The sequence below is a fragment of the Anser cygnoides genome, chromosome 2, assembly GCF_040182565.1.
Source record: "Anser cygnoides isolate HZ-2024a breed goose chromosome 2, Taihu_goose_T2T_genome, whole genome shotgun sequence".
In the NCBI taxonomy this organism is placed as follows: Eukaryota; Metazoa; Chordata; class Aves; order Anseriformes; family Anatidae; genus Anser; species Anser cygnoides.
Genome location: NC_089874.1, coordinates 56,066,932 through 56,085,000, shown reverse-complemented (window position 1 = coordinate 56,085,000; position 18,069 = coordinate 56,066,932). Strand labels below are relative to the sequence as shown.

Here is an 18,069-nt window from a genome sequence, read left to right as displayed (position 1 = left end):
GCATTTCCTTCTTGCACTTCAGTTTGACCAGCAGGTCCTTGCTCAGCCATCCCGGTTGTCTGCCCTCCCTGCCTGCTTTTTTATGCAGGGGGATGGAGAGTTCTTGCGCTCTAAGGAAAACATCCTTAAAGTGTCTCCAACTCTGCTCACCTCCTTTGTCCCTGAGGATAGTGTTCCAGGGGATCTCAGCTACTAGGTCTTTAAATAGCTTGAATTTTGCTCTTCAGAAGTTCAGGGTCCTGACTTTGCTCTTTGCCAGGCCCGTATTCCTCAAGATCTCAAACTCAACCAGGACATGGTTACTGCAACCCAGACTGCCTCCAATCTTGACCTCTTTAATGAGCTCTTCCATGCTGGTGAGCACCAGATCAAGTAATGCTTCTCCTCTGGTTGGTTTGCCTAATACCTGGACCAGGAAATTATCCTCAGTGCACTCTAGAAATCTTATGGATTGCTTACAGACTGCTGTATAGTTTTCCCAACAGACATCCAGGTGGTTGAAGTCCCCCATCAGGATGAGAGCGTGCGAGTGTGACACTTCTTGTAGTTGAAGCAAGACTGCCTCACCCACAGGCTCCCCTTGCTCAGGCGGCCTGTAGTAGACTCCAACCACAAGGCGTCATTTATTGTTGCGGTCTTTAACTCTGACTCGTAAGCTCTCAACTTGTCCGCGGCTGTTTCTCAAAGCTAACTCATCACAATCAATTCCTTCCCTAATGCAGAGGTCAATACCACCTCCCTTCCTTCCCTGGCTATCTCTTCTGAAGAGTTTGTAGCCCCCTATTCTGATATTCCAGTTATGTGATCCATCCCACCACATTTCCATGATAGCAATCAGGTCATATTTGTCTCATTGCACCATGGTTTCTAATTCTTCTTGCTTGTTTCCCATGCTGTGTGCATTGGTGTAGAGGCATTTCAGTTGGGCAATCAGTCATACTGCATTTCTAGAGCCCTTCCTGATTGCATTGGTACAGTTCGAAAGTATTTCCCTGCCATTACTTAGAGTGATAGTGTTCTCAGGCATGCTTTCTTCACTCAGAAGTGCATCCCCTTCCCCCACCACGTCTTCCCCCCTAACAATTAGTACTGTTGCATTCAGGTCACAGGTATAAAAATCAGATATACTGATTTTTAGGAAGGGTAATTCTAGACAACAATTTTCCACTACATTTAATCACTGTGACAAAAAAGTGCACAAGTACAAGTATGTACTTATACTTATACATACATGTACTTATTAGAAGTTGGAAAGATCATGGGAAATCATGAAATATTCCAGTTGTTATTTTCCACAAAGAAAGAAATCTGAATTATTGTTTTTAAACTGCTCATTTCACCCACCAGTATGCAAACTTAAAACCAGTCTTGATATATGCCGGTTGTGTGTTTCTATTCCCAAAATGATAGCTTTAAGATTTCTCATTTCCATATGTCATGTTTAAACCTTCAATTTAGACTACCTTTCAGAAATGTAATGTGAAATTTACTTTGCTGATAAGAAAGATTTTTTGATGTTCGAGAGCTCTGCATGGATTGTTGTTTTACCAAGAAGAAAAATGTGAATGTGAGAGAACTGTGAATGAGCTTTTAGCAAGAGCTGGAGATCTATTTCATTACACAGGAGGGAAGGGAAAAAGGGATTGAGATTTCTTCACTATTACCTTATTCTATATCTATGTGAGTACATGTACTTTTGTTTTATAGAGATGCTATAGGAGGGAGTGCACACCTGTATTAACTCTATATCTAAATAAATAATGGTCATCGCATCTGGGATGAGATTGCTGTTCCAGTATATCATGTGCGACGGGCACTGTAAAAGTGTGTCACACCAGACAGAGCCTTCACCTTTTCTGAAATGGAGAGTGTTTGGTCACTGTATCCAATAGTCAGTTATTCCTTTTCTCTGGTGTTAGCTGGGCTGCTGGAAATACGGAGCTGATTCAAGGTTCTGCTTCCCCTCATTTAATCCCCAAGTTTTTTTGTTGCACAAAAAGAAGACCTACCTTCTCTGCAAAGGTGAATAGACCACAGGGTAATCTCATTTTAAAAATAGTTAACTATTAAATACAGAATATATATATCTATATAACAAACATAAGCCTTTTGAATTAAAATTATGTGTTTTACAATTCCAGTTACTCCTCAGTTATACTTCAATGCTGTATTAAACAAAAAATCTATTAAATCCATACGATGATGCTGGCTGCTATATGTTTCTTTATTTCAGTCTGTCTTCCAGTCTTTACCTTATGTATGTTCATGTGATGTCACAGAATCATATTCTAAAGCCAATTTGACAAAAGAATCACATGATTCATTCTTCCCATCAGTCTCTTTCCCAGGGACTTCTCCAAATATTTCTAATTTTTGAGCAGATTTTTAAAGCAGAATTTTAAAGTCATTTTTACCTGTTTGTGGCAACAGAAATACTTTCTCTTCAACTCAGAGATGAAATTTTCAGCTCCCTACCCAATTTATTCAATAAGTATAAATATTATTTATTGAATATTCATTATTCCTCAGGTAATTGGAATAACAAGTTGAGGAATTTGGTCAGTCGGAAAGAGACTTAAAAGAAAATTTGTCACAAATTTCCGTGCCTGGCATTTGGAACATTCTACCTTCTTTATTATTTCTAATAAATCTTTGACCACTTCATATTTTTCATGTCAGCCATTTGTATGTGAGGATGAATATGCACATATATACAGGTGAACACACGATGCAATTGTTTTTCCAAATTTAGATCATGCTTCTTTGTGCAAAGGCTTGATTTTGTAGGAGAGTGTATTATGATCCTCTCACTAAGTTCACTGTATGCTTTTCTCAAGAGAGTTGGTTTGTCTCAATGGAAGTAATGGCTGGTTCTTCAAACCCTGTTAATGACTTAGGGGAACATGGGCATTACCACACATGCTGTTCTTTCATACCAACCTGAACTTTTTATATGAACTTTTATATGAACTTTTTCATTGATATTTCTTTGCAGAAGACTTTAAAGAACTAAAAATAGGAGAGAAGTATGTAAAACACATGAAGGCTGATTCCCATTTCTAGTTTAGTCCATGTGATTTATTGTAATATTAATTTATAAAATCTCTCACAATGTTAAGGGTTGGGTAAATGAGTCCATATTCTCCCTCTGGTTCAAAACATGAATACTTAAATACTTCCTGTTATCTTTGTAAAAGTTGTAAAACTGACAAAAGACTTTGTAATCTATGATAATATATGATCATCTGTGTTAACATAAAATCCTAAAAGAATCACTGTATGGTACTTTTCTTCCCTACAAACACACTGGAAGGGAGTACTTAACAACATAGCGCACAAAGGAACAATCCTGAAATATAAAAGAGATCCAAAAGTTATTTATATGTGTGTTCTTCCATACTATGTTTATAAGGAAGCATTGGGCTTTAGAAGACACATAGTTAAATATACAAGCCTTTTACACATTTTCAAAAGTCTATTTTTTTATTTTTTTTATTTTTTAAACCCTGGAAAACAGTACCTATTGCTCTGATCTCTTTTAAGCCCAGTGTTAATCATTATTTCATTAGTTATGCTATCTTTCATGTATACAAATAATAATAATGATATAACTGTCTTAACTTTTCTTTTTTGAATTCTCAATTTGACCAATATTATAAATTAATTATTTTCCCTTTGTATGTTATTATTTATTGGCTGCTGTCACAACAATGTAAATTTGAAAAAGGAATTGAATTAAAAGGGTAGTGTGTTCTGGGACTGTTCAGCCTGGAGAAGAAAAGACTCAGGGAGATCTTACCAGTGCATACAAATACCTGATGGGAGGGTGCAAAAAGGATGAAACCAAACTTTTCTCAGTGGTATCTAGTGATAGGACAAGAGGCAATAGGCAAAAACTGAAATACAAGAATTCCCATTTAAACATAAGAGAAAAACCTTTTGCCATGGAGGTGTTCAAATACTGGAGAGTTTGCAGAAGGAGGCAGTGAAGTCTGCATCTTTAGAGATATTAAAAACATATCTGGGCACAGTTCTAGGCTACCTGCTGTATCCGAACCTGCTTAGAGATGGGAGGTTTATCCACATGATTTCCAGAGACCCCTTTTAGCTTCAGTGATTCTGTGATTCTAAGCAGATGGGCAGATTCTAAGCAGTGTGTTATCTAGAAACATCTAGTCAGAAATTGTAGTAGAATATAATTAAATGACAATTTCAACATTTTATTTTTAGCAGGATTTATAAATTTGGAAGACTTCAGAGTGTGTAGTCAGTAACCAGATAATGGGGAGAGAGGGCAAGATGGAGAAGAGGCAAGGTTATCCTTTTCCTTTGTATATATGCAAAATGAATTCTCTCTTTTTTTTTTTTTTTTTTTTTTTTGAGGAATTAATGTGAGTAAGGATCCAAGCTCAGTGCATATTTCTTTTCTCAGTTAAATGAATGTGCCGGTTGTGCTTATGAGGAAAACCAGGAAAATTATTCATTCCATGAACTCTTGCCCTTGATGGCAGTATTATTATTTTTCTTTTACTTCAAGTGGAGCAGCATCTCCACTTGTTCAAATATTGTTGGGTTCCGGGTCCAGTTCTCTTGGTGACAGAAGCACATGGATAAGCAAAGTGCACAAATAGCTCCAAAGCAGGAAAACAGGTTCTTCTGAAGATTAGGAAAATGTCTTCAGTCTTTCCTAAAGACTGAAGCCAGAGTATAGCTTGCCCAGGCTAATTTGTTTGAAAATATGATGAGCAAATGAAAAGGAGAAGTGTAGAACTTATGACAGTAAAGTTGGAATGAAACATTTTATTTTTTAATGCTATGACTCCTAGCTGTAGCAGCTTATCAGTCCCATGAGAAGCAGTCATTTTTGTTTTTAAACTCCTGTTATCCAGTGTCAGAGCTGGATGCCAGCTGGTACTGTTCTAAATGTCTATTAACTTTGCTTTAGAAACCAGGCCCTGGCATTGTAAACTTATGTTTTGAAGACATTATGCCTTGTGACAGCTTTGTCATGTTACCTAGGATAAATAAATATATAAAAGCACGATAATACCATCCAGTAAAGATGGATCTGTCAAAAGTGCCTATCCCAGAGATATATACCACCACCATTTCCTTTTTCCAGGAAATCAAGGAATAGAAATTTCTAGTGGTTGTTTGAGAGATCTGTGATTTCACTGAGTTGAATGTTGAGTTCATGTAAATTGATACTTTCTGTTCTCTTAGTGCTCTCTGTAGCTCTTGTTTAGGTGTCCTAGAACATGGTGCTGCATGCAAGTATCATCAGAGAACGTTGCCTCATTACATTTAGATTGAGAGTTTCAAATAAAATTATAATTTTTCACAGAAAATCATAAAACAACAACAACAAACTTTAAATTGTCACAATTTCGTCTGCCTTCTACAAAGCAGTTTTTTCAAGGGCACAGTTAAAGTCAGACTAGAATCATGATGGAAGGTTCTTTTTCTCTTTTTCTTAAAACAAACAAACAAGGAAACAAAGCAGATAGTGTTATATTCTCATACTACTCCAAAGGAACCTGTGTTGTCAATGTGTTTTGTGTCAGTGCCTCGGTAGAAGCTAGCTGTTCTACTTCAGAGTCACTTAAGCCATCACAGCAATATTTAAGTGGGGGTTAAGTGTTGCATATGACCAGTGTTGCTTTCAAGTTTGGACTGTCAGATTTTCTTAGGAATATCATTTAAATGGCCATGTTCGTTAGCATCTCTAATGTGGAAGATACTGTCCTCACCTCAGTTTTGAAGTCAGTTAGGCCAAGTATGCTCTTCACCTTATTTAAACTGCTACAATTGAATGTTCCAGTCTATTTGCTACAGTATTTTATTTTCTCAATAGATATTTACTAGCTATTCGCTGTGTGAAGTTTTGCTCAGCTAACCATGCTCTTCTCCCTCTTCCCCATATAATGACTAGATTTCTGATTTAAGATAGTGTGAGGCAGGGAAATTTTATACATTTTAAATAACAGTTTGCCCTTCCTTATGGAGCTCTTCATCAACTGATATAAATTGTATTAAACAATCCTTTGGCTCAATTAACAACTGTAACTCTTAGGATATAAAATGTGTGAGTTGTTTAAATGTGCTTACTTAATCCACAGGGCAAGAAGTGAACAATAATGTTTCTAATTGGAAATGAGGAGGGAATGTGTGAGCAGGATATTTATATTATAGCAGGATATATTATACTAGATTTGAGACAGGAACAGAATATTTGGGATAACATTCATAAACTTCTTAGAAGTGTAATGGGATCATGTAACCATTCATATTGTCACATAAATGGTACATTTTCACAATACTCCTTCCCTTGACATCTTACTGGGAGGCAATTTTAGTACTGACTCAGAGAAAATTGCAACACTGGCTGGATCAGTGGCTATGTCTACATTAGCAGGTAGCATGGAACAGTGGCAGCACATTTGTAGATCACAGCAGCTGGTCCTGAATACTTCACTTTAACCTATATGTATTATAGGGGAGGAGGGTTGGTTTTTTTTTTTTTTTTTTTTTTTTGTAACAGGACTTGTCTTGTCCTCTATATTGAATGTTCCTACTACATGTGGAGTTTGAAGAGGTCTGAAGGAAAGAATCCATGAACCCTTGCTTCTTGAAATCCAGGCACCTCAGTGGGGTCTAGCAGGAGATAAATCAACTTTTCTCTGTGTCGCATAGGTGAGTGTATCAGAAATGGATGACTCCACCTTATATGGATAACTCCATCAGTCATCCATGTAAAGCCTAACAGATGGAAGTTGGGCTTGTTTTCCACTTGCACGTTCTGTGGCTGTTTGTTTGGGCATTGTGGAGGCTGATGCTTGAACAGTCTCCTGCCTCTGGTCTTGGTCATTGGCTGAACTGTGGAAGGAAGGGGACAACAACGGCCCCTTTAAGAAAGCCCAAGTGAAATGGCTGGAGTCGTCCTGGAGTCTTCCTTTGTCTGAGGAAGAAGAGAGGCGCTATGTTACCTGGCGTAAACATTGCTGCTTCTTCAGAAGTCCTGGGCTCGGGAAAGTCTGGACAGGTGGGAGTGCATTCACCTTGAATTCTGGGAGAATCAGCAACAGGTGCATAAATTTTCAGATGAGGAAAAAGTTGTCTATCATGAGCTGACTTCACCATCATTGCTGAAATTTTTGTCAGCTTGTACTTCTGTCAAAGTGAACCTCTTGTTTCCTGAAGCAGTCAGTCCTTCACAGCCCAGGCTGTCTTGCTCCAGGTCTCTGTTGTCTTACTCCAGATGAACAACATACTGGGAAAGTATGTAGCTCTAGCCAATACTGTTTCTGAGACAAGGAAGGGGTGTGGAACATGCTCAGCAGCACAGATAGGTCCTGGAGCGTGGCTGTGGACTAGCAGAATTGACAGATTCCTGGTGGGTGGCCATGGTGGAGACAGGAGAAGCCTCCACAGCAACCAATGGCTCCCTCTGCAACTGTGCCATGTCCTCCCAGGCCGAATTAGGTGCCCCAAGAGAGGTATTGGGGACTGGGAATAAGCAGCATCCATCACTTGGTGTGGCAGTCCATCCTGGGCTCTGCTTACTTTTCTTTTTCCTCCTCTCTCATCCGAGCCCTTAGTCAGTGCCCAGGAGCATGGAGTAGGGACCCTGGGGAGAAGAACCCTGCAATCCTCCCAAGAATCCACTCCCCTACCTGGTGTCCCACGGGCACAAGGACAGCTGCTAGCTCTGTGCTGCATCTGGGATGATCCTGCTCATGGCCATTCCCAGTGCTAACTTTTTTTTCTCATTTCTCTGTACTGCCACCACCCTTCAGTGCTGCAGCCTCTCCTCCAAACTGCACACTGGGGACCTGTACTGCCTCCTGTCCACAGCTACGCAGGCACAACGTGTCCCTTGAGGGACTGACAGGGGGAAGGTCACTGTTGCCATCTTTGTATTTCTCTTTTCTTCAGAGAAACCTGTAGATAACAGAAAAGTGAGGCTGTGAGCTCCAAGCTGGTGCTAGGTCATGATAACAGGTAGGGTAAGGAAGAGCTTCTGCAATAGTGATGCTCCCTCATTTGGGTTTTCCCCTGAGGGCATGGAAATCCCTGTTTCCTTCTCCTGAGATGGTGTTTGGCAGTCCCACAGGCTTTTGCTGCAGGTCTGCTCCACACCATTTCTGTCTGTCCATCCTGATGGGTGGGCTGCAGGGTGGAGTAGGAACTGCAGAGAAGGTTGTGGGCTGCCCAGACCCAGGCCAGGATCTGACTGCCATTAAGGGTTGAAATACTATTTTCTTGGTATCTGAAATATTATTTCAGTGCTTTCAGGTGTCTGCCTTCCAAAGATGGGTGTGTAAGGTAATATCAATCTGCTCAATTGTTTATTTATTTTTTTTTGTTTTGTTTTGTACCTTCTATGAGAACGTTCATTTTAAGTGTCCTCCTCCTCACGGCTTCTGTAGCAGTAACTAGCAAATTAGTTCAAATTTTTCCAATCTGAAGTTAGTTCACAGAAAGACATTCTTTGTTGTTAATATCCAAGAACTAACCAATTCCAAATTATGTTAAAGTGGAAATGACTCAGATATAGTTAGGGAGACATGCAAAATTCCTTGTGGTTAAAGGGCACTGTTATCTTAGAACTGTGCATACATAAAAATCAAACATATATAACTGAACCAACAATCTTGACTATGCCACCTTTAACCAGGAAACATCTATTTCTACGCAGGTATTTTTGGACCTCAGAAAGGATCTAAATAACTTAAAGGAAATTGGGTAGAGAGATTCTATTTTTTTTCCTCTGTTGCTTCAAATTCAGCATGGGTGTGGTATTTACTTCACAGAGCAATTCTGCAGATTATCTAAATGACTTTGACCATATGTAGCAGGATATGAAATATTTATAGCTAAGTAGAGAACTAAAATGTAGAGGATTAGTAGGAGACAAGCTGTCAGAGTAGATGAATATCTTCTAAGTGAATAGACTACATGCCTACAGCTTAATATATATATATACATATATATATATATTTATTCCCATTTTTTTCTGAACTTCCTTTTGTATTAACATTTGGAAAATTTTTGAGAACATTTTTTCCAAACCTAGGAAAAATAAGTTATAATGAATAATTTATTTGCTAAAATTCTTTTAGTTTGCCAGTTCATGGCTTGTCTATGAAGTACTGGTATTTTTGCAGAAATGTATTATTAATTTAAAATGTATCATTAGGTGTTCTTGTGATACTTTATTACAAAAAAGTTGATGCTGTTTGGAAATATGATTGTGGTACTTTTCTGATGATGAAGGGTCTAGAGGGCAAGACATATGTGGAGTGTCTGAGGTCACTTGGATTGTTCAGCCTAGAGAAGAGGAAACTGAGGGGAGACCTCATGATGGCCTGCAGCTTCCTCATGAAGGGGAGCAGAGTGGTAGGTGATGATCTTTGCTCTCTGGTGACCAGCAAAAGGACCCAAGGGAACAGCATGGTGCTGTGACAGGCGAGGTTCAGGCTGGACTTTAGGAAAAGGTTCTTCACTGAGAAGGTGGATGGGCACTGGAACAGCTTCCCCAGGGCAGTGGTCACAGCACCAAGCCTGACAGAGTTCAAGAAGCATTTGGACAATGATTTCAGACATATGGTTTGATTTTGGGGTGGTCCTGTGTGGAGCCAGAAGCTGAACCTGATAATCTTTGCGGGTCCCTTCCAACTCAGAATATTCTATGATTCTGATTTTATATTTGAAGCCTCTTCTTTACACATTACTTAATTCCTCATTTTTGATATTTCACTGGAGTATGTTCATGAAAATTAACTGCATAAGGGACACAGGGACACAGAGGTCTTCAAAGTAAATTCAAAAAGTTTAATAAACTGCCCATGAAGTTTTTTTTGTGTGTGTGTGTGTGATTTTGTTTTGTTTTGTTTTGTTTTGTTTTTCTGACTCAAATTTAATGATGAAAGCACCCCTGAAACATATTGTGGTTTCTTGGAAAAATGAGAAAAGTTGTTCTTGATTTAGATTTTTTACTAAGTGACTACTTCTGGAAATCTTTTGTGCAAAACCAAATATTTTCAGATTCTGCTTTATGGTTCATTGGTACACTATACAGTCCAGATTTTTTAACAAGGAATACAGTCATCCATGTTGTATTTCTTTGCTCATTTTTTTTTCATTTAATTTGTTATGATATTCAAATTTCTACAAGCAGATGAGTTTTACCCCTTTCTCCTGAGCCAGCTGAGACAAAGAAAAGCATACATTTGACATGAGGTTTTAAATACTGTTTTAAATGAAAAGTTTTTTAACAGTAATGTACAAATAGAGAAATACACACTTACAGGTATGCTGATGAAGATATTTATACAGGTACGCAAGAGAACATAGATAGGCGAGCAAACCATAATCCTAAAGTACTTTGGCTTGCATGCTATCAGGTCTTGGTATAAAGTCAGTCATTTACTACACATGTACAGGTGAGGTTAAGTTATCATTAACAAAGGTTAAGTTATCATTAGTTGGCTTATATTGTTAGCTCCTTTCATTTCCTCGGTGCTTTGTCAAGTTCGCAGCAAGCCCTATAAGAGTGGGATCCTTTTAGGACTCCTTGGAGTCATTTTTAAGGCTTGACTGGGAACAGATACTGAAAAAAAAAAAAAAAAAAAAAAAAAAAGAATCAAAAGAATCCTAACTTGCAGTGATAGAAATAAGATAATAAGATAAGGAAGTACTTTCTTAGAAAGTGGTGCATAAGCCTTTCTCTGCTGTTGTATAAAATATGACTGAAAACTGTGGTAGGCCTGAATTCCCTGTGGGGACAAAACATCTCCACATTACTCACATTAGTGGTGGCTGTCATGGTACATACTTTAGCACTTCATGGCTACGGAGCTCCTTGCTTAAATTGAGGCCAGGTATATTGTGCTGCTCACCCCACATCTTGTCCTATGCTGCATGTCCCATGCAGTGCTACAGGCTTAGGGGAGAGTGGCTAGAAAGCTGTGCAGAGGAAAAGGATCTGGGGGTGCTAATTGATGCTTGCCTGAACATGAGCCAGCACTGTGCCCCCGTGGTGGCCAAGAAGGCCAATGGCATTCTGGCTTACCAGGGAGGTGATTGTCCCCCTGCTCTGGTGAGGCCACACCTCTAGTACTGTGTTCATTTTTGGGCCCCTCACCACAAGAAAGACACTGAGGTGCTGGAATATGTCCAGAGAAGGGCTACAAAACTGGTGAAGGGTCTGGAACACAAGTCCTATGAGGAGTAGCTGAGGGGACTGGGGTTGTTTAGTCTGGAGAAGAGGAGGCTCAGGGGAGGCCTTATTGCACTCTACAACTAGCTGAAAGGAAGTTGTGGGGAGCTGGGTGTCAGCCTCTTCTCGCAAATAACTAGTGATAGGACTAGAGGGAATGGCCTCAAGTTGCACCAGGGGAGGTTTAGGTTGGAAACTGGGAGTCATTTCTTTTCAGAAAGAGTACTCAGGAATTGGAACAGGTTGCCCAGGGTGACAGTGGAGTCATCATCCCTGGGGGTGTTTAAGGAAATGTTGGACTTGGTACTTAGGGACATGGTTTAGTGGGTGACATTGGTAGTAGGGTAATGGTTGGACCAGATGATCTTGGAGTTCTTTTCCAACCTTAATGATTCTTTGATTCTATTTGCCCTTTCAATTAATTGTATTTTAAAAGTACAACAAGACAAAAATGCAATAGCTATTCCTGGAATAGCTAAAAAGTCCTTCTAAAGACCTCTCCAACAAATCCATGATGATATTTAAAAAAATACATAGGTTATTGAAAGCCGAAAGAAAATTGTAACCAGAGCATCATCCTTTTGGAAAGTTTAATTTGAAATCCTAAAGAAAATTAAATATTACACTGATTAGGTAGCTTTTTTATTCTCCCATTTTATATCTTTTTGGACTGCAACTTAACTGTGGAATGCCAGGTGCCACTGTAACGAGAAAAGCTGCAAAGATTTATGCATAGCATTTCCTCTGCATTACTGTGTAAGTTTATTAGCTTCAAGGTTCCTTTTCAATGTTCACAAGTCAGGGTAGGTTGAAAGTATACTCCATTCACAGAGATGAAGAATCCTTCCTCAAAAGTGGCATCAAAATTAAAAATGCTTTTAATAACGACTTCAACAATTAATTCCTCCTTTCCCAAGTATACAATGAAAATCTCTGAAGATTAGATTTAATTTATGGATTGAAGTCCATAGTTAGAGGTGATTTCTCTGCCACTCTTGCAGCAGCTTTGGAAAGATATTAGTATTTATAATTTCTCTTTATCTACTGTTCTTGCACTGATTTAGTGGTTTCACCATTTTCTTTGTCCTGCACTCCTATAAGAGAGTGGAGTCATTGCTTCATAGTACCTCCTCATACCCCTTCTCCTGCAGAAACAAGAATTTTTAAATATGTCTGTGGCCTTTCAGACTCACCATAGGAAGTTATGCTTAGTTAAGCATACCATAAAGGTAGAAGCACAGCACAAGTCTTTGTGATTACTGGTAGTTGCAACAGTTCCCTAGCAGTAGCAGAGGGATCAGATGAAAAATATGAATTATTAAATAAGTACCATCCAAGATGATTGACAATCTGAGACACTTGGAAAAAAAAAAAAAAGGTTAATTTTTAACTGAGTATATTTTCATCAAAGTGTAAATTTAATTAAAGGGCGAGTTTAGAGAACACCATAAATCAAAACTGTGGAGACATAACTAAGACAATAACATTTTAAAAATCTATTTTTCAACCTTTCACAGAGGAACTGGAGGGATCCATACCATCTCTTTATCCAGATTATGTTGTATTATTTTAATGACAAATTTAATGTTTCACACTATTACTTTGAAACCAACCCACCACAAAAAAAAAAAAAAAAAAAAAAAAAGGAATAAGGAAAAGAAAGTATTGTTCTTATATTGCAGATGTAGAACTGAAAACAGAGGATAAAATTACTTTGAGTGACAACAAATTGTGGTAAAAAAAGAGAAATTTAATGATTTAATGCAAGTTTTCTTGACTCAAGTGTATATTCTACTAGCAAGCAAAACGTTTTCCTTAGTGTTTAATATTAAACTCCTTCATGATGAAAGAGTTTGCCCATCTAGGATTAAGTATGATTTTTATATGAATGATGAGTGGGGAGTAAAAAAAGAATTAGAGACAAAACACTAACCAGTAAAGTGAGGCTTTAAAAAAAAAGCCAGGTATTGCATTTTAATACTGAGTTGAAAGTAGTCTGGAGTAGTGGTAGGATTGAAACATGTTTGTTCGTTTGCAAGTCAGGTTAAAATTAAGCCCAGTAAGATAGTTTCAACAATCTTCTTTTCATTCCAACAATCACCTTGTGTTTGCTTGTCATCCTGATGAAATAAGTACACATTGGGAAAAAGGAACATTTATGAGAGTAAAAAAAGAAGTAAGTAAATGTGAGATGCAAGATAAACAGGAAAGTGCAAGAGTTAAGCTGTCTTTGAGTTATTTGAGTTACAGCTAGAAAGTTCTTTGTTTCAGCAAAATCAGCAAAATACCTAAGCTTCTGTATAAGTGTGATAGCAAATACTGAAAATGAGACAATGAAACATAAAAGTTTTAGGGAAGTTTCATGACAAAACCATTTACTATGCTTTGCTTTTTTTTTTTTTCCTGTATTAAATGTAATGAAATGTAACCTTTACTGTGTTTCATTGAAATTTGGAAAATCAATTTCTTGTTCAAGAAATTTAGAAATACTGAGAAATTGATTCAAGACTAATTAAAATATGAGCAAGAGAATAATTCATTTACAATTACAATTGAGGCTTTGAAACTAGCCTAGGAGTGAAGGGAAAGAACAGTACCTGAATACATCATCTGAGATTTTGAAAAGTTCCTGCCTTTTCAGTTATGTACATATTTGTTAACTTTGGGGGAAGGAGTGAAAAAGAAAATCAAGAGCAATGCTATTGTCTAAAGACTAATATCATGATGCTATATATTCCAGATCTGTTGCAGAAGCCACAGAGGTTGATCTCAACATGAGAGTTGGATTACATACAGGAAGGGTACTTTGTGGGGTCCTGGGTCTACGAAAATGGCAATACGATGTCTGGTCAAATGATGTGACTTTAGCCAATGTAATGGAAGCTGGAGGGTTGCCTGGGTAAGTATGAGGAACAAAAAGCAAACAAACAAACAAACAAACAAAACATATAAAAAGAATCAGATACCTGTATAGGTGAGGAATTTATTTCCTTCTTTGCAGAATTTGCAATGTAATGGCTATTGATAAAAAGGATTAAGGGTTTTGTACAGTAGGAGTAATCATTGCATTATATGATGTCTCCTGTGGAAGTGTCCAAATGATCTTAAGATTCATGTTAGTAATAGATTAGATTAGAAGTAAAATGTTAAGAAGAAAAAGAAGAAGAAAAAAGGATTTTTCTTAAACATGCACATACACCTGCAGCCATTCCATGAAGCACATCTTAGAATTTGAAGTACTCCTTGGGTGTCCTTGGACTCAATTTAAATGGACACTGTTCATTTTCACAAATGTGCTTAGATGTGCTTCTGTATGCAACTTGCATTTGGACTGGGATCTACCAACTTCTGCTGGATATTTGTAAGATTATGATTTGCTGAACAGGAGGTCAATGGAACCTCTTAATTTTTTGGTTAAGTGAATTTCTATTTGCTGCATATGTCTCTCTAAGACAATTTTGGCAGTGTGTTTTTGTATGTTCTTTACCTTGAGGGTTCCCAATGGAAAAAAAAAATAAAATAAAATCTGAACATATTTAATAGAGAAGAGCAGTAATAGCTTTGCAGATATCTTCTGGGAAGGCATTTCAAATATAAGGGTTCCTTCAGGAGGAAATGTGAAGATAGTTTTGGGGATAAGCAAACTCAAAAATAGAATCACAGAATCATAGAATCATTAAAGTTGGAAAAGACCTCCAAGACCATCTGGTCCAACCATCTCCCTACCACCAATATCACCCACTAAACAATGTTCCTAATAGTGTCAAAGATGGCTGTGCCGCCAAAACAAAGTGGATTAGAAAGCTGCCTTAAAACAGAGTAAGTAAATGGAACATGTCAAAGCTGTGAAGAGAAACAGAAAGAGAAGAACAAGGAGTTTCTTCATGTACATGAGAGACTTGGAGTGTGGAGCCACAAGTTTCAAACAGCAGGCTGTTTTTCCAAGCAGGCAGTGAGATAAACACTTAAATCCATGCAATGTGAAAGATGATGCGCAGACTTCCACTTTCTACAAATCATTAAGTCTGCAAGGATTTGGACAATCTGCAGTTACTGTTTTGCTCATTCAGCTCATGTTTAGAAAAAGCATTTAACAGAAATATTTTTGTGATTTTTTTGGCTGCAAAGACAGAGCCCATTATGATCTTTTGCATGAGTCTATTACACTAGCGACTACCTGGTAATATACCTTAGCTTTGAAGAACAATGTCATTTTTCTCTCCAGGAAAGTTCACATTACAAAGACCACCTTAGAGTGCCTAAATGGGGACTACGAAGTAGAACCAGGATATGGACATGAAAGGAATAGTTTCCTGAAGAAGCATAATATTGAAACCTATTTCATTGTGCCATCCCATCGGAGGAAGGTAGGCTCCACAAATTCTAGCTTGTTTGTGGCATGTTTTTTGGTAGTTTAACAACTGTTCTATGATAGTCTGAAACAGAGGCAATACCAGTATTTATTGTTTCTAAAAGCTTTTAAACTCTTGTAATTAGATGTTTTGGTTTTGATTGAGCCAGGAATACGAAAAAAGCTAACCTTGTACATTACTTAGAAAAGATGATCACTATACTTTTGAAGTTTAAAATTAAAATAACTTTTCACTTAACCCACAAATAAAAGACAGCTTTTGGTTTATTCAGATTCTGTAATCATTGTATTAGAAATGATATCGTATGTTAGTCTAAAATGTAATTCATTCCTATCTTCCACCTCCATTCAAAAGGATATTTCTGAACATTAATGCTGGCAGCCTGGCTATTTTTTCTTGCTCTTTAACTCCCATATTTCCATGACATTTTACTCACACCCTCCTAACTCTTTCTACAACCGCTCGTGATAGTGATGACTCTTTTGTTAGGCCTTGAGGAGTCCCTACTGAATAGATGCAGAAAAAAAAAACTAGTATTTACAGACTTGTCATGCCCATAGCAGAAGAGACAGTGAAATGAATTCAGCAGTAACTGAATTAACATTCCCTGGAAGTCTGGAAGAGTTGCCATGTTGCCAAGCTGTACAACACAAGCCTTTTTATCTAGGTCAGGAGAAGAGGCTGGAGTCAGTCATCCTGCTTTCAAATGTATATATCAATCTACTGTAGATCAGATATTTATGCTCAAGCCGAGTAAATTTTCTAAGATTACTTCAACAAAGAATATATTCTCTGTCCAAAACAGACAAATCGCTGCAGTGTTTTCTCCTGCTAAGCTGAGCTGCTCATGACAAATTCAACATCATTTCCCTTCCTTGCTCTGCCACCTCAGACTCCCACGATGATTTTGGTGATCTCTTTCCTATCCTAGCTGCCCTTCCTCCCAGATTTTGTCAGGTTCCCCTCTCTTTTCAGTACATTCCTTTTGTCAGACACTCGGAGAAGTACTGGGAAAAGAGAAGTAAGTCAGTGATGTTGGAAGGGTCTGCTCTTTTCTTTCTTTTGGTGGAGAACAGAAAATGGAAAGTGTGGAAAGAGTAAGATTTTAGCTCATCTGAGCAGGAACTTCACTTCTTAGACGTTGCTCAGGATTTAGCCACGCCTGGTAGAGATGGATGTGACGCCTCATTCTAGCCAGATTTTCAGAATAAGGAGAGAGTCCCATCAGTGCAATGGTAATTTCTTGAGTCGCAGTGAAGTTGGTGATAGTGACCTTCAAGCAGGTTCATTCACAGTCACACCTTTCTTCCTCAACCAGTTACTGAGTGCACCTCAAAAGTAAATGCTGAAAAACTGTAAGTTTCATCCAATTGGTATGTCCCAACAAAAACAACTAATCAATGGTCCTATTTAGGACAATCTGTTTTTATACTACAAAATAACTTTTGTGACATCAGTAGGACTCTTGAAAGTCCCTAATCATAATTTAAGCATGTTCAGTTTGTTCCAAACTTCTCCATATCAAATGATGCTTATCTTAAAAGTTATCTGCCCTAACATATTTATTACTCTTTATCTCAGCCGGACAACTCAGAATACAGACTTTTGCACATATATTTTCCGAGACTCTGCCCAAATAAGTTTAATTCAGGGATTTGACCTTTAGAGAGAAATTTTAAAATACAAGTCTCAAAGTAAGTACAGAAACAAAAAAGATGAGGTTTTGAAGTGAATTCAAAGCTCCATGCTTGAGGATGTTAGCTAATTTTCCGTTAACATGTGTTTGACAAAAATGTAACCAGGGAAAAATAGATCATCTTGAATTCCGGGTCAGCAGTCAGGTTCCTGGTCTGAATTTGATGATCTGGGGAGTTTTTCTGGAAAGTCTGGGAGTCAAGTCACCAGAGAATTCTGATTCTGATGATGAAAGCTACTGCTGCTTTATACCAGAAGGGTTGCTGCAAGGGTGTTTTGTTATGTGCTTCCTCTAAAGCGTCTTGTTACTGGAGAGATAGAATATCCCTGACTGCTCTGATAATCACACGATCTCATGTTTTGTTCTTCTGCTGGTATATATGATTAGACTCCTTTTTGCATAGTATGAAATAAAATAGGTCGAAAATCAGTGGGCTAAATTCTGTTTCCATTTTCAGTAAGAGGTTTTTGTTGGCTTTCTTGAACCCAGAATTAGTTTCTAAATTAACCAATCTCTCCTACTGACAAAAAAAATTTAAAAAAAAGTATGTTGCTTATTGCTGCTACGTTTTTTGTCTTTTCTGCTGTTTTGACTCCTAGAGCATTATGTATCATTTCATAATACATAAAAAAGGGAGAAAAGGCAGTAAATGCATCTATTACATGTAGACACTGTATTCTCTCAACTGCACCGATTGAAGAATTTCTAAGAATAGAATCTTGACATTCACATATTAAAGTAAATGAAGCCAATGCATGTTTAATGAGCAAAGATGAGAG

General features: G+C 37.8%; 1 protein-coding gene across 1 annotated transcript in view; it reads left to right on the top strand.

The window, feature by feature from the left end:
- The window catches only part of ADCY1 (adenylate cyclase 1), a 168,706-nt gene that overhangs the window by 93,588 nt on the left and 57,049 nt on the right, over positions 1-18,069 (top strand). The window contains exons 6-7 of the mRNA XM_013197492.3: positions 13,962-14,120; positions 15,447-15,588. Coding sequence (XP_013052946.2) covers positions 13,962-14,120; positions 15,447-15,588 — 301 coding nt within the window. The remainder of the gene's footprint in view (positions 1-13,961; positions 14,121-15,446; positions 15,589-18,069) is intronic.